Here is an 18,051-nt window from a genome sequence, read left to right on the forward strand (position 1 = left end):
GAACATGTGGACTCTAATAGTTAAAGTGCTCTACAAAAATATGATGTGTGAATATCTTTAAAAAATTGGGCAAAATGTACTTAATTAACCCTATAATAGAGAAGCTGAATTATGAAGCAAGAGATATCAGTGTAAAATGTGCCATTAGCCTAAAGAACATAAACTTCCATATTTTCTTAGTAATACAAACTTAAGCATGCATCCCTGACTTAAACAGAAACAAGAATGCCCATCAAACAAAACTGCTCAGTAATTAATGGCTGCTTTTCACAGAATAATTCACTTTTGTAAAATATCCACACTGATACCTTGGAATTTTCCATCACGCTGTCAATGCAATCGAAGTAAGACAAGTCATTGACGGCCTCAGTGGGATTGTCAAGCATTCCTTGGACAGTCTGTAAGAAAACCACATTTCAGGTTTATATGATATTCCAAAAGAAGTGTACCCCAGCAAATACATCATAGTTTAGCTAACTGCAACACATGGCACAAATTTGTTCAGTACTGTAGTGCAGCTGCTGTGCATTACTCATGTTAATCACTTTTGCAGTTCTCTTTATGTAAATCAACAGTGAAAAGATTGGTGCGATTAAATTTGGTTATCCCTTAGATCTTATTGAAATTTCTAAAATATACAAATGCCCTTTAAATGTGACACAATAACTGGGGCAGTGGACAGAAGGAGGAGGGAAATGAGACCACTGAAGGATTGTAATTGACAACACAAGCATACTGTTTTAGTTCTCACTGCTTTGAGAACATAAGCAAGTGACAGCATAAAGTACATTTAGTTCAAGTAAATCAGAAGTGCATTATATGTAACTGAACTGTAAACTGGTTTTATGCTGAGACTGCCAAGTTATTATTCCCTTATTCAAAAAGGGAGGGAGACAAAAACAGGTAACTAAAAGCCAGTTAGCTTAACATCTGTCACTAAGAAAATGGAGTCTATTATAAAGGGTGTAATAGCAGAGCATTTAGAAATGCATAACATAATCAAGCAGAGTCAGCATGGCTTCATGAAGGGGAAATCGTGCCTGACAAATTTATTAGAAGTCTTTGAGAAGGTAACAAGCAGGATAGATAAAGGGGAACCGATAGATGTAATATATTTGGATTTCCAAAGCGTTCGATAAGGTACCATACATAAGGCTACTTAATAAAATAAAAGCCCATGATGTTGGGAGTGGTATGGATAGAGGACTGGCTAACTAATAGAAGACAGGGAGTTGGGATAATGGGTGCATTTTCAGGATGGCAACCTGGAACTAGTGGAGTGCCACAGGGATCAGTGCTGGGGCCACAATTATTTACAATATATATTAATGACTTAGATGAGGGAAATGAATGTACTATCGCCAAGTTTGCAGATGACACAAAAATAGGTGGGAAGGCACTTGGTGAGGATGACACAAAGAGCCTATAGAGGAATATAGGTTAAATGGGTAGGCAAAAATGTGGCAGATGGAACATAATGTGGGAAAGTGTGATGTTATGTACTTTGGCAGGAAGATAGAGGAGCTGAATATTATTTAAATGGAGAAAGACCAAAGAAAGCTGCAGCACAGAGGGATTTGGGGGTCTTCATGCATGAATCCTAAAAAGCTAGCAACCAGGTTCAGCAGGTAATAGGGAAGGCAAATGGAGTGTTGGCCTTTATTTCAAAGGGGATAGAGTATAAAAATAGGGAAGTCTTGCTAAAACTTCACAAGGCACTAATTAGGCCACACCAAGAATACTGTGAACAGTTTGGTCCAATTATCTAAGGAAAGATATACTGGCATTGGAGGCAATCCAGAGAAGGTTCACTAGGTTGATACCGGATATGGAAGGATTTTCTTACGTGGAGAAGTTGAGTAGGTTGGGCCTGTACTCATTGAAGTTTAAAAGAATGAGAAGTGACCTTATTGAAACATATAAGATTCTTAGGGGGCTTGACAGGGTAGATGCTAAGAGGTTGTTTCCCCTTGTGGGAGAGTCTCGGACCAGAAGATATAATCTCAGAGTAAGGGACACCCACTTAAAACAGAGATGAGGAGGAATTTCTTCTCTCAGAGGGTAGTTAATCTGTGGAAATGGCAGGAAAGTAGAGTTGAGGATTATCAGATCAGCCATGATCTATCTCATTGAATGGCAGAGTTGACTCGATGGGCCTACGTCTGCTCCTACGTCTTATGGTCTTAAGTTCGTACTGAGGTCCACAATGCACACATCTCATGCTGAAACCCAGAAGCTAAAACCTAAAATTCTACATGCAGCAGCTGTGAAGAGTCATTTTATTTTTAAACCTGTTTTTTCTTCAGGTTACAACTAGTTATGTGAAATCAATGCAGCTCCCACCAGTCTCAACATAAAAACAGCTGTAAATTTTACAGTTACAGCCTGCTAACACTGTTGTACAAGGCACTTCCTCCTGTATCCAAAAAAGTGTTGCAAGAACTTGATTACTCAGCAAGAAAGTTGGCAGGTCTCAGTAACCTTAGATTGCCAAAAGGGTGCTTTATGGCTATATCTACCGATCAGTAATGGTCTTTATTTGATAGCAACTGAATATTTGTTTTTCAAAATAGTCACATGCAATTAAGTACAAACATGAACATATTTGGTCAGCCAAAGCGTTGAACAAAGTATCAATTCAACTTTCAAAAGTTATACATTTAAAAGGGACAGTACAGCATGGCTACTAAATTGGCTAAGGGACAAAAAGCAGGGAGTAGTGGTGAACTATTATTTTTCAGACTGGAAGCAAGTATACAGGGGCATTCCCCAGGTGTTGACATTCAGACCACTGCTCTTATTAATAATGGCCTGGAGTTCTGTTACAGGTCAAAATTTCAATGTTTGCTCATGACAGGAAACTTAGAAACTCAGGAGGATAGTAACAGGAATCTCGAACACAGGAGTCGGTCTCAGAATAAGGAGTTGGCCATTTAGGACTGAGATAAGGACAAATTTCTTCACTCAAAGTGTTGCGACTCTTTGGAATTCTCCACCCACAGTATCGTGAACACTGGTTGTTGAGTATCTTCAATGCTGAGGTTGATACATTTTTGGGTAATAGTCTGGGAAGGCCAAGCTGAGGTAAGATCAGGTCTTGTTGAATGTTGAAGCAAATTCAAAAAGTCAAATGGCAGATTCCAGCTCCTATTTCCATGCCTTTATGTAACAAACTAAAGAAGGGCATACCGATGAAAAAGGGCAGGCACATGACAGATGAAATTTCACACAAAGTGATATATTTTGTTAGGAAGATGGAGGAGAAGCAATAAAAATTAAATGTTTCAATTTCAAAGGGTGTACAGGAGCAGAGGTGCACCCACACAAATCTTTGAGGGTGGCAGGACAAATTGAGACAGCCATTAAAAAAGTACATGGGATCCTGGGCTTTATGTACAGAGGCCAAGATTCCAAAAGCTAGGAAGTTATGCTGAACCCTTATAAAGCACTGGTTAGGCCTCAGCTGGGGTACTGGCCTGGATTTTGCAGTCAGCGGTGAAGTGATGGAATTCGTTACTGACCTCAAAGAAAGCTGCCCGTGCCCACAAAGATCTAATGATTTCTGTGGCATGGGAATTGTACCTTTCCTGACATGAATTTCATTCTGGTGCCAACGATAAAGAATCTCAGCTGTCCAGCAACAGTTGTTATTGAACAAGTTAACAGCCAATCCTATTGAAGAATTCTCAAACAGCAAACCAGATTTTATCATTCATTTTTTATAAATTTTAATCTTGAAACAAAATAAATATTGGGACATTCGCATGTGATTAAGGTAGAAGCTGAAACAAAAACATTAAAAAATCTTTGACAATCTTTGAAATTTTAATCATGAGAAATTTGACATTCCACAAATATAAAATCAGTTTATCAGGGCCAGAGAGGTTGTTCATCAATAATTCTGATTGGTTGCTGTGTTAAAAACCCAGTTACACCTCATTCAACAAAGCAAAACATTTTCAAGTGTCTTTACAGTGGATCTCATAGCATAAAAAGTAGAAGCTTACATTAATTCAATTTTTAAGATTTTCATCTGCAAGGACTTTAACAGTGCACCCTCTGAGGAGCATGGAATCACAGACAGAAGCTTCCAGATTTCTATGTTTAACTGCCCTTATGCAGACACCAGAAGATGCTGACAGCTTCAGAGGAGTAATGTGGTGAATACTGACAGTTTCATTGGCATTACAGCTGCAAAATCCAGGCCACTACGTTCTATTCTGAGCGGCACACCTAGGATAGAGGCCTTACAGAGGACGCAGGTGAGGTTTACTAGCATGGCACCAGGGGTAGGGAAAGCCTTTGGTGGCATAGTGGTAATATCACTGGACTACTAATTCAGAGGTCCTGTTTAATGCTCTGGGGACATGGGTTCAAATCCAACCACGCCAGCTAGTGGAATTTAAATTCAATTAATAAATCTGGAATATAAAACTAGTCTCAGTAATGATGGCCATGACGACTATCATCAATTGTCGTAAAAATCCATCTGGTTCACTAATATCTTTAGGGAAGGAAATCTGCCATCCTTAACTGGTCTGGCCTAAATGCGACTCCAGGCCCACAGCAATATGAACTGCCCTCAGTTCAAGAGAAATTAGGGATGGGCAACAAATGTTAACCTTGCCAGTGATACCCATATCCCATGAGGGAATAAAGACTAGAAAGATGCTGCCTGGACTGAGTACTTTCAGCATTTACTATTTTTATTTAATACTTCCAGGATTCAGTGTTTTGTTTTTAAATATCCATCCTGCTCCAGTTCAGACTTCACTAAATGCCTACAATATTAAATATGTTACATCTGCATTTACTTCCATCAGCGCTCCACATTATAAATTTCTATCTTCTGCCAGCACCGCAGTTTTGCATCTCCCAGCTCCTCAGCCTGTACTGCATCAAATCCTTTCATCACTTTAAATACTTGGCGTTTAGCTGGCTGAAGAAAGATCTGTACACGCCAAGTTTATGCCCTCAGAAATAAACCCTGGACATCATTCTGGTGAATCTGCACTGTATCCCCCTTTCAAAGCCAAAACTGATGCAGTATATTAAATAGGGTGTGATCAAGGCTCTGGACAACTGAAGCATCATTCCCTCAGCTTTGAATTCCAATCCCAGTTTTGTAAGCAGGAGGGAAAAAGTCTGAATTTACTTTTTTTTTAATATCTGCTTTACAAATCTTTATAAAGCCTTTTTTTTTCCCAGCTGATTATATAGCCAGTTGAAATCTGGCTGGTCACAGATTTAGATACATGTAAGTCTAGCTATTGGGAGGTATTTCCTTCCTAAATCTGATCACAGTAAGCCAGCATCATCTAATACTTGCACTTAAAACAACTGCTGTGGATCATGCTCCAAACTCCTCATAAATTATAATCAGGGGGCTGAATTTTGCCGTCAGTGAGCTGGGGGCGGGGCCCGCTTGCCAATGCGCAAAATGACGCGGGATGATGTTGGGCGGAACCCCCGATATCATCCCGGCCCATTTAAATTTTCAGGAAGGCGGGGGCGCAGCAACATCAGCCACGCGCCCACCAACTTTTGGACTGGCCATTGACAGGGTCATTAAAACAATTAAAGGATCTGCCCGTCCAACCATAAGGCTGGCGGGCAGGCCAGGAGCCCCAGCAGGGAATAGAAAAAACATGAAACCCATTCCACCAGCGGGATGAGGTTTCATGTCGGGATTTAAAAAGTTGAATAAAGTTTTAATGAAATTTATTAACATGTCCCATCTTAAGTGACATTGTCACATGAGGGGGACAAGTTAAGGATTTTTTCCCCCTATTTTTAATGTTTATAAAACTGTCAGCAATCTCCCTGAGGCAGCACTTAGCCTCAGGGGATGTGCGCTCTTTCATGCACATGCGTGAAAGAGCGCACTCTCGTATTTGGGGAATCCCCTCCCCCACCCACACAGGAAGCGCATAGCGCTTCCCGCCGGGCATCATGCCGGGCCGGCCTTAATTGGCCCACCCACTTAAAATAGCGGCGGGGCCCGCTTCTCCGGCGAGGATCGGCTCCCCGGAGATTGGATCGGGCCCACCCGCCTGGTAGGCAGAAAAATCTGCCCAGAGTGTCAAAGCTTAATACTAAATTAAGAAATTATGTAGAAATTGTGGTTTTAAACAGAAACCAGACCCTTCAAAGATCTTCATAAGTTCAAGTCAGGGAAACACTAAGAAGAATGGAAAAGTTTATGTACGAACATATGAATTAAGAGCAGGAAGTGGGCCATTCGGTTCCTCAAGCCTGCTCTCCCATTCAATAAGATCATGGCTGACCTGAATGTAACCTCAACCCCATGTTCCTGCCTACCCCTGATAACCTTTCACTCCCTTGTTAATCATGAATCTATCTAGCACTATCCATCTATCTAGCTCTGCCTTAAAAATATTCAAAGACTCTGTGTCCACTGCCTTTTCAGGAAGAGAGTTCCAAAGACTCACAACCTTCAGACAAAGCAATTCTGCTCAACTCTGTCTTAAATAAGCGACCCCTTATTTTTAAACAGTGACCCCTAGTTCTAGATTCTCCCACAAGAGGAAATATCCTTTCCACATCCATCCTGTCAAGACATCCTCAGGGTTTTAAAGGTTCCAATTAAGTCGCCTCTTACTCTAAATTCCAGTAGATACAAACCTAACCTGTCCAGCCTTTCCTCATAAGATAACCCATCAATTCCTTGTATTAGTCTAGTAAACGTTCTCTGAACTGCTTCTAACACATGTGCATCTTCCTTTAAATGAGGAGACCAGTACTGTACACAATACTCCAGATGTGGTCTCACCAATGCCCTGTACAACCGAAGTATAACCTCCCTACTTTTGTAATCAATTCCCCTTGCTATAAATGATAACATTCTATTAGCTTTCCTAATTACCTGCTGTACCTGCATACTAACCTTTTGTGATTCATGCACTAGGACAACCAGATCCCACTGAATCTTAAAGCCCTGCAATGTCTTACCATTTAGATAATAAGCTTCTTTTTTAGTCTTCCTGCCAAAATGAACGATTTTACATTTGCCCACGTTATACTCCATTTGCCAGATCTTTGCGGACTCACTTAACCTATGTCACTTGGTAGCCTCCTCATGTCCTCTTCACAACTTAAAAGATTCCTATCTATCTTTGTGTTGTCATTCCTTCAGTCCCTTCATCCAAGTCATTTATCTAAATTGTAAGAAGTTGAGGCCCCAGCACTGATCCTTGTGGCACACCACTCTTCACACCCTGTCAACCAGAAGAATTTCCATTTATGCCAACTCTGTTTCCCGTTAGCTAGCCAATCTTCTATCCATGCCAATATGTTACCCCCTACACCATGAGCTTTTATTTTCTGCAATGACCTTTGATGTGGCACTTTATCAAATGCCTTCTGGAAATCTAAGTACAGTACATCCACTGGTTCTCCTTTATCCACAACACGTGACATGTGACTTCTTCAAAGTACTCCAATAAATTGGTTAAACATGATTTTCCTTTTACAAAACCATGTTAACCCTGCCTGATTGCCTTGAATTTTTCCAAGTATCCTGCCATAACTTATTTAATAATAGCTTCTAACATTTTCTGCATCTTCCTCTCATCTGAAGTCTGTATTCTGAAATATCCCTTTAAATGTCTGCCACTGAATTTCTATTAACATATCCCTTAGCTTCATTTGCTAGTTCACTTTAGCTAGCTATGCTTTCATGCCCTCATAACTGCCTTTATTTAAATTTAAAATACTAGTCTTGGGCACACTTGTTTCTCCCTCAAAACGAATGTAAAATTCAATCATATTATGATCGCTGCTACCAAGGAGTGCCTTCACTAGGAGTTTATGAATTAATCCTATCTCGTTGCTCAATACCAGGTCCAGTATAGCCTGCTCTCTGGTTGGCTACAGAACGTGCTATTCTAAGAAACTATCCCAAAAACATTCTATGAATTCATCTACACTATCTTTGCCCGCCTGATTTTTCCAGTCTATATTTTGATTAAAATCCTCTATGATTATTGCTGTACCTTTCTGGCAAGCTCTCGTTATCTCTTCTTTTGTACGCTTGTCCTACTGTGTAGTTACACTTAGGGGGCTTGTACACCACTCCCACAAGTGACTTGTTACCTTTATCATTCCTCATCAACGCAAACTGCTTCTACATCCTGGTTCCCTGAACTTAGGTCATCCCTCTCTAATGTTCTAATACCATCATTAATTAACAGAGACATCCCTCCATCTTTTCCTAACTTCCTGTCCTTCCTAAATGTCACATGCCCTTCAATATTCAGGTCCAAACCTATGTCATCTTGTAGTCATGTCTCTGTAATGTCTATCAGATCATAATTATTTGCTCCTCTGTTTTGTTTTGAATGCTATGTGCGTTTAGATATAGAGCCTTGAGCTTTGTCCTCTTATTATTTTTGTAATCTCTAGCTTTGACTGCTGATTTACTCTTAGATTTGTACTCTCTGTCCCTTCCTGTCACAGTCTTTTTATCATTTCCCATATTAATAACGGTCACTGTTGCCTTGTCTACATTCTTTGGTTTACCACATCTTCCCAAATTTGATCCCTTGCCCACTATTTAGTTTAAAATCCTCTCTACTTCCCTAGTTAGGCAGCTCATGAGGACACCAGCCCCAGCACCGTTCAGGCGTGGCCCGTCCCAACAGTACAGATCCCACTTTCCCCAACACTGGTGCCAGTGCGCCATGAACTGGAACCTGCTTCTCCCACACCAGTCTTTGAGCCACACATTCATTTCTCTAATCTTATTTGTCTGATGCCAATTTGCACGTGGCTCAGGTAATAATCCAGAAAATATTACCTTTGAGGTTCCGCTTCTTAATTTGGTGCCTAGCCTGTCATACTGGCTATGCAGAGCCTCCTTCCTCATCCAGCCTATGTCATTGGCACCTACATGGACCATGACCACTGGGTCCTCACCCTCCCACTTTAAGTTCCTCTCCAGCCCTGAGCAGATATCCTGAACCCTGGCACCAGGCAGGCAACAAAGCTGTCTGGGGTCTCGTTCTTTGCTACAGAGAACAGTGTCAATCCCCCTTCCTATACAGTCCCCTACTACCACTATGTTCCTTTTTGCTCCCCCCCACTTGAATGGCTTCCCATACTGTGGTGCCACGGTCAGTTTGCTCATTCACCCTGCAGCCCCCACTCTCATCCAAACAAGCTGAGAGAATCTTAAACCTGTTGGACAATTGCAGAGGCCCACATTCCTGGATCCCCTTATCTGCCTCACTCACAGTCACACCCTCCTGTCCTGGCCACTGACCAAATCAGAAGATCTTATCCTAAGTGGTGTGACTTCCTCCTGGTATAAGCATCCAGGTAACATTCCCCCTCCCTGATGTGTTGCAGAGTCTGCAGCTCAGCCTCCAGCTCAATGACTCTGAGCTGAAGTTCCTCAAGCCGCAAATACTCACTGCAGACGTGTTTGCCCTGGATCACAATGTTATCCAGGAGCTCCCACATGCTTCAGCCTTGACACATCACCTGACCTGCCATCCTTAATGTGTTTTAAATAATTACTTAATTCTATTAATCACTTATTTATGTTGCTTTCTTATTTGTTTTATTAGCTTTACCACCAAATTGTGTATTATTTTAAACCTTAGGGATAGAATAGAACTTACCCATTTACCAGATACTCACCAAAACAGCTAACTCCTTTCCTTTTAACAGAGCAAGAGCCAATTTCCATGGGGAGAGAAAGATAGGAAAAGGAAACAACTCTTACCCCTACTTCACTGAACTCACGTCTTCATTCAGTTTGTCAGCTGCACGAAAGAACCCTCAGTTTATAACAGACTGAACTGGGACTACAGTAACCAAATTCAGCCAGTCAGCTCCTACAACTGAGAGTGAGTTTACCCTGTCTAAACTGCAGGAAAGAAAGAACTTAGCTTGCTTACCGAGTTCTTTCCAGTTACTGCTAATTATAACTGGATTAGATTTTAAGAACAAAATTTAAGAACAAAATTAACACTTAAAGCTCCCCTCTCACCAAACTCCAAGTCTTCACTCAGTTTGTTACCTACCTCGAGCTCACGAAGAGCATTATCACATTCCTTCTGACCTGGAGCTTGCTGTGTGCACATAGTAATCAGCTGATTGATGCTTTCAGTCACAGCTCTACAATATGAAAAAAACATACAAAACACAAGTATTTACTACTTTGTGTATAAAATTCATATTGTAGCTACAGTAAATCACAAACTTTGCTGATTTTCAAATTAAACGGGTTACACCTTTTGCAGAGTGAAGTCTGACCTGTATGGGCTGGATTTTAAATTTCTACTTGCCTTTCTTTTAGAATATTTGGATAAATCTATTTTAATGCAGAAGAATTAACATTTCCAATCTCTGCAATAGCCTGAACCAACATTTAGGCTATTTATGCCCATATTTTTTTCTTCAAGCATCGAATTAATTTCATATACAATGCAAGCAAACAGAGAACTCTTGATTTATGTATATAAAATATATTTAAAAACTAATTGGTTCTCATCCATCACTATGGCAAAGCTTAATTTTATACAAAGCATATTTTTAGAATAATTATACTACTCGCTGTAAATTCAGATAATGAATATTATTTCAATTTTCTTTATTCATTCATGGGACGTGGGCTTCACTGGCTGGATCAACATTTATTGCCCATCTCTGGTTGCCCTTGAGGAGGTGGTGGTGAGCTGCTTCCTTGAACCGCTTCAGTCTGTATTGTAGGAATACCCATAGTGCTGTTAGGAAAGGAGTTCTAGAATTTTGACCCAGCGACAGTGAAGGAATGGCAATATATTTCCAAGTCAAGATGGTGAGTGGCTTGGAGGGGAACTTCCAGGTGGTAATGTTCCCATGTATCTGCTGCCCTTGTCCTTCTAGATGGTAGTGGATGTGGGTTTGGAAGGTGCTGCCTAAGAAGCCTTGGTGAGTTGCTGCAGTGCATCTTGTAGATGCTGCACACTGCTGTTACTGTGCGTCGGTGGTGGAGGGTGTTAATACTTGTGGATGGGGTGCCATTTAAGTGGGCTTTGTCCTGGATGGTATCAAGCTTCTTGAGTGTTGTTGGAGCTGCACTGATCCAGGCAAGTGGAGAGTATTCCATCACACTCCTGACTTGTGCCTTATAGATGGTAGATAGGCTTTGGTAAGCCAGAAGGTGAGTTATGTGCTGCAGAATTCCTAGCCTCTGACCTGCTCTTGTAGGCACAGCATTTATATAGTTAGTCCAGTTCAGTTTCTGGTCAATGTTGACTCCCAGGATGTTGATAGTGGCGGATTCAGAGATGGTAATGTCACTGAATATCAAGGGGCGATGGTTGGATTCTCTATTGTTGGAGATGGTCATTGTCCGTCACTTGTGTGGCATGCACGTTATTTGCCACTTGTCAGCCCAAACCTGGATATTGTCTAGGTCTTGCTGCATTTATACATGGACTGCTTAGATTATTTTCCACAGTAGTATGTTAAATGCGTGATGATATCCAGAGCCCATATATACTTTAATCTATCACAGCATCCCTACCACCCCAGCACCTGTTAATCTTGACTTTACAAAAAGCCAACTGCCTTTCCTATAATTAAAACACTAAATCAAGCAGTGTGATTTGTTGTCTTTGCTATCTTCAACTTTCTGATTCAGGTCAATCAAGTTCATATTGAAGGCATCAACCGATTCCAAATCAATAATGTACTTGAGCAGCATAGTGGACAGGGGGCTTATGGAGAGGAGAAAGTTGACAAGAATAAAATTGTTTCCCATGGAGGGGAAAAATGTTCTAATCCCTGAGTTTACTTAGGGCTTTCTAGGCTTGCTTTATGCTAAAAATATTCAGAGAATAGGAGATCGCAAATATCTGAACTATGATTTGGTTAAGGTGCAAAGGTTTCGACTCTTTAACTGTAGCTACTATGTAAAGGCACTTGTAGCAATGTTTTATTTTGTGGCATATTAAAAATCCGAAATTAACAACCCGTAGGAACAAGCTATACCCTCTGGTTGAAACTAGTTTCCCTGAAAACAAATGACACTTAACAACTGTTGTTCAACCTGCTTTGCATTTCCAGCAATTTCTGTTTTTATTCCAACTTTTGCAGTTTTAGCATGATCCACTTTGACAGTTCTACAGTCATTCACACAAGACTGTTACCGTGTGGGATTAACATCTAAGTGAAGGCATTGGGTTGCAATTTACGGAAGCAAAAGACAAGGTATCACATGCAATCACTCATTTCATGCTTACCGTGCAGCTGCAGCAAGTTGATTCTTGATGTTGGGAGCTGTCGGATCAGCAGAGAGGGCTTTGGCTGCTAGTAGCAGTTTGCTTGATGCCATCGAAATGCTCTTCAGGTTTCCAATCACCTGAGCCTGATCATCTTTATCCTGCGGAGATACAAAGATTAAGTGAGAACTAAAACTAAAATTCCAGGTAAATCTATGTGCTGAGTTTCAAAGTAAAGATTGAAGAAAACCTGAAGAGACTCTAGATAGTATTTACAATTTTGCTCTCTCACAATTGCTGAGACCTCTCCCCCAAAACTTTGGTCAGGGTATTGTTCTGCTGGCACTGGTCACCAACCAATAGCTTGGCAAGTTGCCATTAATTATGCAGATGCTGGCATACCAATGGCACCTCACCCATCCATGAAGTGTTTCTTCACAGGAGAATCCCACACAGGGCATGCCAGGGGTTGGGGGGGGGGGGGGGGGGGGGGGGGGGGGGGGTGTGGTGGGTGGTGATGGAAAGCTCAGTCGGGTTGGGACTTGCTCTCATCTGATGTTCACCTGTGCTCACATGTATAGGCCTCAATGGACAGCAGCAGGAATTTTGTTTGAGTTTCCCCTGCATGAGATCAACTAATGCATCAAAATGGAGACGGAATTGGGGCACTTTGCTGGTCTACGTAGTTAAGGTCCATACTGATTTCGTATCAGCTTGGCTCAACCTCTGAATATGGAAGGTGAATTACAGACGCATTTAATTTGTGGAGTCATTCGGTTTGACGTCAGTAACAAACCCAAAAACTTACCAAATCCCCAATATGATACCAGACATAAAAGAACAAATTGAAATTTGAATGATTTTTTTTTTCAATGGTTGGCAAAGAAACCAAGGGTAAACACAAGGTCACTAAAATAAAAATAAGTGTAGGTGGAATGAGAATAAATGCTTTTGCACTGGAGACCATTTGAATACTTTTTCCACAAGTGGTTAATGAGACTAAAATCAATTAAAAAGGAATTTGTACCTGTATGTGAAAAAGAAAAAAAATGAAAAGTTATTTGGGGAAAGTATTTTAAAAAAGATAGCTTGAGTTGAAAATCTAGCACCAGCAAAAGCACAAATAATTCCATTCTGAGCTGTAATATCTAAGATCGTAAATAGAAAATTATGAAACACCTGAAAGCTATCATAATGGGATTAGTCAAAGTCTCTCCTACCCCTTAAGTGTATGCTTGACTATCTAATAAGCCTGTGGTTTATATTAGAAGTGACATGCTACTTGTTAGACTCGACCTCATAAATAATAAATAAGGCTTAAGTTATCAAACCATACTGTATATAAGTTTAGTCTTAATTTGTATGTATTATTGGAATGTTGTTAAGTCTTTAAGTTGTCGTCTCCTTATGTGTACAATACTGTAATGTAGCTTTAAAAAAAAACAGATGTGAACTGAGGTTGTAGTCGGGACATGCGTTCGGGCTCCAATGAGTCTGGCATTAACAGCAAACAAGAGCCAAAATTGCGATATTGATGGGCTAAAAGGGTGGCCCAAGAGCTAGAATTGTAAGAAGAGGGTACAAGTCAAGGTTAGTATGTTGTAGGGAAGCCATAAGTGCTTCTCCCACTGGGTCATGAATTGTAAACATAGGGTGAAGTTGAGGTTAGGCTGTTGTAGGGAAGTCATTGCTCAGAGGTTGCAAATATTTGGGAAAAATTATACAGGTGCTCAGGTTTGGACTGAATGTTGCAAAAACTGCCTGAAAAAAAAGGTTATAAAAATAGGGGAGCACAACTGGAGTCTTTGTATTTGCCAGGGGGTAGCATTAATCTCAGGAGACTTGCTAAAAGGGGGATTTTGCCAGGAGGGAGTTGGGAGTTAGCAATTGTGCCAGTCAACAGGCAAGGTTTGGGGTTGAACGCAAGAAACTGAGGTAAATATAGGTTTGACATTACTGTAAGAATCCAGAAGTGAGGCTAGGGACTCGCCATAAGAAGTCCAAGATATCAGTGTTAGATCAGTAGGAGAACTCAGAATTAGAATTCGGGCTAATTGCTTTAAGTGAAAGTTACCTTCAGCATTCAGCAGCAATTATAAACCAGGAGAGAGAGAGAGAGGAGAAAGCAATCAGCAAGTGGCTATGAAACAGACAAACTGGGAAATTAGAAATCTTAAAGCTGTAAAGGGGTTTTTGGATATACATTTGAATTAAGTTGATGAAGGTAGAATCTTCAAGACTTCGAGAGTCAAGAGACTGGGTCCTAGGGACCAAGAAGAGAAGACCCCAGAAGTCCTGGGATCCATGGAAAGATAGTGTTTTGTCATGCCTCAACTAGTGGAATGTTAAGCATTAACCTTTGTTGTACAGTAACCTTGTTATCAAAGCTGCAGCATCCAACCTACAGCAGGCCTCACTGAAGCTCTTTGAGATGGCTTACAAGAAGATGGCATCTGAGCGGGAGAGTTCAGGCAGCACGGACAGTGGAGAAAGTGGAGACAAGAAGGAGGAGAAGCAATAAAATGCCTCAAAGTAACTGTTTAATGAACTAGGAGGGAGATAACAAGCTTGGGTTTGCATTCTAAATTAGTGGTCACCCTTTTTGCCAAAAACGTTATTCCCCAAAAAGAATTGTTTTACTCTGGGGTTTAGTATAGAGTTCAAATCCCAACATACTAGACCCAACAGAGTATTTCGCACAAGACTATTATAAAACTGATATCTCAGACTTGGTGCAGTTTTGAAATTTTTAAGTTGGATTTCTTTGAAAGTTTTAACCTGGCAGGCTAGAAATTGTTTTATATTTTATTCCACTGCCCATCATTTTCTTACCTTGGACTGCCCAGCCATTTCAACGCCAGCCTGTAGGAATTCATCAAAGTCTTTGCCAAATTTGCCAGAAGCCTTTGCCAAATCTTGTGTGGTTCCACGAGATGCTTGCACCAACTCATTGGCAGATTGATTCAATCCAACTGCTGCCTCATTTAGATGGCCTTGAGCCTCTTGAAAATTCTTGGAACTTGGTGGGAACTAAAAATGGATTAAGTATTTGATACATAATACAATCCCCTCAACTTGCCACACATAAAAATAAAACTTTTAAATTGGTGTGTGTGTTAAGCAAAGGCCAAAAGATTTCATACATGGGGTTACAATACATACCCACAACAATAGATAAAACCTATGCCTACTTTCCAAGGCTCAACATCTCAAAATTTTAAGACCCAGGCAAAGGTGAGATTCAATGTTACAAGGATGCATGGACTTGAAATGAACTTTGAATAGTTGGCCAATTTCATAAAGAGATTTCAAGGTGTCAGCAAAATTGGCCACAACATTTTACAGAACCAAGTTCATTATTTGTTAGGTTTCTACAACTGTCGCTTATCTGAAACTGTTTTCTCTTGGGGAACACCTCTCTCATATGTTGTTACATTTAAAATGCTACGTAACTTGGCACTGACAGCTTTATTTATAAGTTGCCTCTGTTACTTACCGAGTTTGCAAGTAGCCTTTTGCTGGCCTCTCCAACCGTTCTTAAAGCTGCATCAACATCTCTTTGGCCTGGCAAACAGTTCACGCATCTGTTTAGAGCATTTGATACAGCCTTTGCCACCTGTGGAAAATAAAAATGGGCATGCTACATTTCCATTCCATCAGTATACATTTAGCTCTTTGCTTCTTTCTTTATGTGACAGGCTTAACACCTGTGGTCTGACTATATAAGTATTTCTTTAACATTATGCCAAAAATATAGGGCTGAAATTTTGTCGGTGAGCAGGGGGCAGGGCCCGCTCACCAATGTGAAAATGACGTGGGATGACATTGGGGGGAACCCCTGATGTCATCCCGCCCCATTTAAATTTTCAGGAAGGTTTTCATAGCGCAATCAGCTGTCCGCCCACCGACCTGTCAGTGGCCAATTGAGGCCATTGACAGGATAGTTAATACAATTAAAGGACTTGCCCGTCCAACCTTAAGGCTGGTGGGCAGGCCAGGAGCCCCGGCAGGCTTCTGATAATACATGAAACCTCATCCACTGGCGGGATGAGGTTTCATGTCGGTTTTAAAAAAGATTAAAGTTTTTGTGAAATTTATTAACATGTCCCATCTTGTGTGATATTGTCACATAAGGGGGACGTGTTAATGATTTTTTTTATTTTTCTATTTTTAAAGTTTGAAAAAGTCAGCAATCTCCCTGAGGCAGCACTTAGCCTCAGGGAGATGTGCGCTCTTTCGTGCGCATGCGCAAAAGAGCGCACTCTCACATTTGGGGAATCCCCCCTCGCCACCCGCACAGGAAATGCATAGCGCTTCCCGGTGGACGTGACATTTGGCCCGCCCACTTAAAATGGCAGCGGGGCCCGCTTCTCTGACAGGGATCAGCTTCCCACCCACCGGAGATTGGGTTGGGCCCACCCGTAGGCTAAACAGTTCAATAGGTGTGCTGCACGAAATACAATGAACATGCTGTATAACATGAATTAGTTTTGGGAAAAATGCTGGCTTTGCCTCTGCAGCAGTTAACAAAGCCTTACAAAGGCTGGTCACTGGAATAGTATTAAGATGCAACCAATATATTTAAATAATGCAAAAGCTCTTGCAAGATTCAAATCAGAGGTGATTTTCATTGTAAAAATGCTTTCTGCTGTTTGAGATAGGTCTGTTGATTGTTTCATATCAAATTTAATGGGCCTAAGTTGTGACAGTTGTGTTTCTAAAGTTAAAGCACTACTGAACTGTTCCTCTGAAAAGTGGTAGCAGATTGGCTGCCCTTAATTTTGCACAAAGAGGAGTTCCACTCTGCTTAGCATAACCAGCCCCTTTCAAAATCCAGCTGAACATTAAAGAATCCACGTTTAAACAGTTTGTTATTGGATATGAAATGCAGCAGCTGTAATTATCCACAAACATTTTATTATAAATTGGAATAGATTGTTTAATTTATAATTTATGGATCAAGGGGTGATTGTCACTGTGGCCATATTCCATCGTTGTGACGAATTATGGCCACAGTGACAGCCACCCCTCTCCTCTTGTCCTAATCATTAGGTGGGTGCACAATAAACCCATGTATACTTTGCCTCACATTTACATCTTATCCCAGCACTTGTGTGAATGCATCCATCCACTCTACAGTTTTGGTACTGGTGTGGTTATACTGGCAAAGGCAGGGTTAAAAACAAACGAATATTGACATGCTTAAGCACACAAACCTGTGCCAGTCGTTGCTGGTTTTCTGGATCACCTGGTTTTGCCATAGCTCTCCGGGCCTCTTCAATTAGATTACTAGATTTATCCATAACATCACCTGCGCATTCTAACATTGCATTCTGTGCTTGGGGATCAGTAGTATTGGCTGCAACACCACGTGCAGCTGAGCCCAGGGCTTTTAAGGCTTGAGCTACTTCTCTTGAAGCTAATCCTGAAACACAGGGCATTAACAAAAAAAATTTCAGTATTAATAATATTAATTTGACTGTGGTGCTTGCAAATTATCCAGTCAGTGTCACAAGGAAGACTAGAAATGTCTATTTCTTTTTTTATTTAATACAAGTAGACGATGGAATGCAACATTTACTTTCTCCTGAAGCACCCAAATCAAAGCACACTTCAGTATCACCTGTCTTCTGACACTCACCCAAGTGATTATTCTTCAAGAGCAAGTCTAAACAACTTGTGTTAAGCGGACTAATAAACAGTCAGAGGTGAAGAACTCAAATCCTGCAGTATTGTAGAATAGATTCTAATTTTACAATAAATACATTGAACAGAATACAAAACAGAACAGAAACCCAAAGACCAATATTTACAAGCA

General features: G+C 40.8%; 1 protein-coding gene across 4 annotated transcripts in view; it reads right to left on the reverse strand.

The window, feature by feature from the left end:
• The window catches only part of tln1 (talin 1), a 263,163-nt gene that overhangs the window by 56,362 nt on the left and 188,750 nt on the right, over positions 1-18,051 (reverse strand). For all 4 annotated transcript variants that reach the window (XM_041201957.1, XM_041201976.1, XM_041201949.1 and 1 more), the window contains 6 exons: positions 17,450-17,658; positions 15,730-15,849; positions 15,066-15,263; positions 12,255-12,394; positions 10,050-10,143; positions 309-398 (listed from right to left, as the gene is read on the reverse strand). In XM_041201957.1, coding sequence (XP_041057891.1) covers positions 309-398; positions 10,050-10,143; positions 12,255-12,394; positions 15,066-15,263; positions 15,730-15,849; positions 17,450-17,658 — 851 coding nt within the window. The remainder of the gene's footprint in view (positions 1-308; positions 399-10,049; positions 10,144-12,254; positions 12,395-15,065; positions 15,264-15,729; positions 15,850-17,449; positions 17,659-18,051) is intronic.

This window comes from Carcharodon carcharias, chromosome 1 (assembly GCF_017639515.1).
Source record: "Carcharodon carcharias isolate sCarCar2 chromosome 1, sCarCar2.pri, whole genome shotgun sequence".
NCBI classification, from domain to species: Eukaryota; Metazoa; Chordata; class Chondrichthyes; order Lamniformes; family Lamnidae; genus Carcharodon; species Carcharodon carcharias.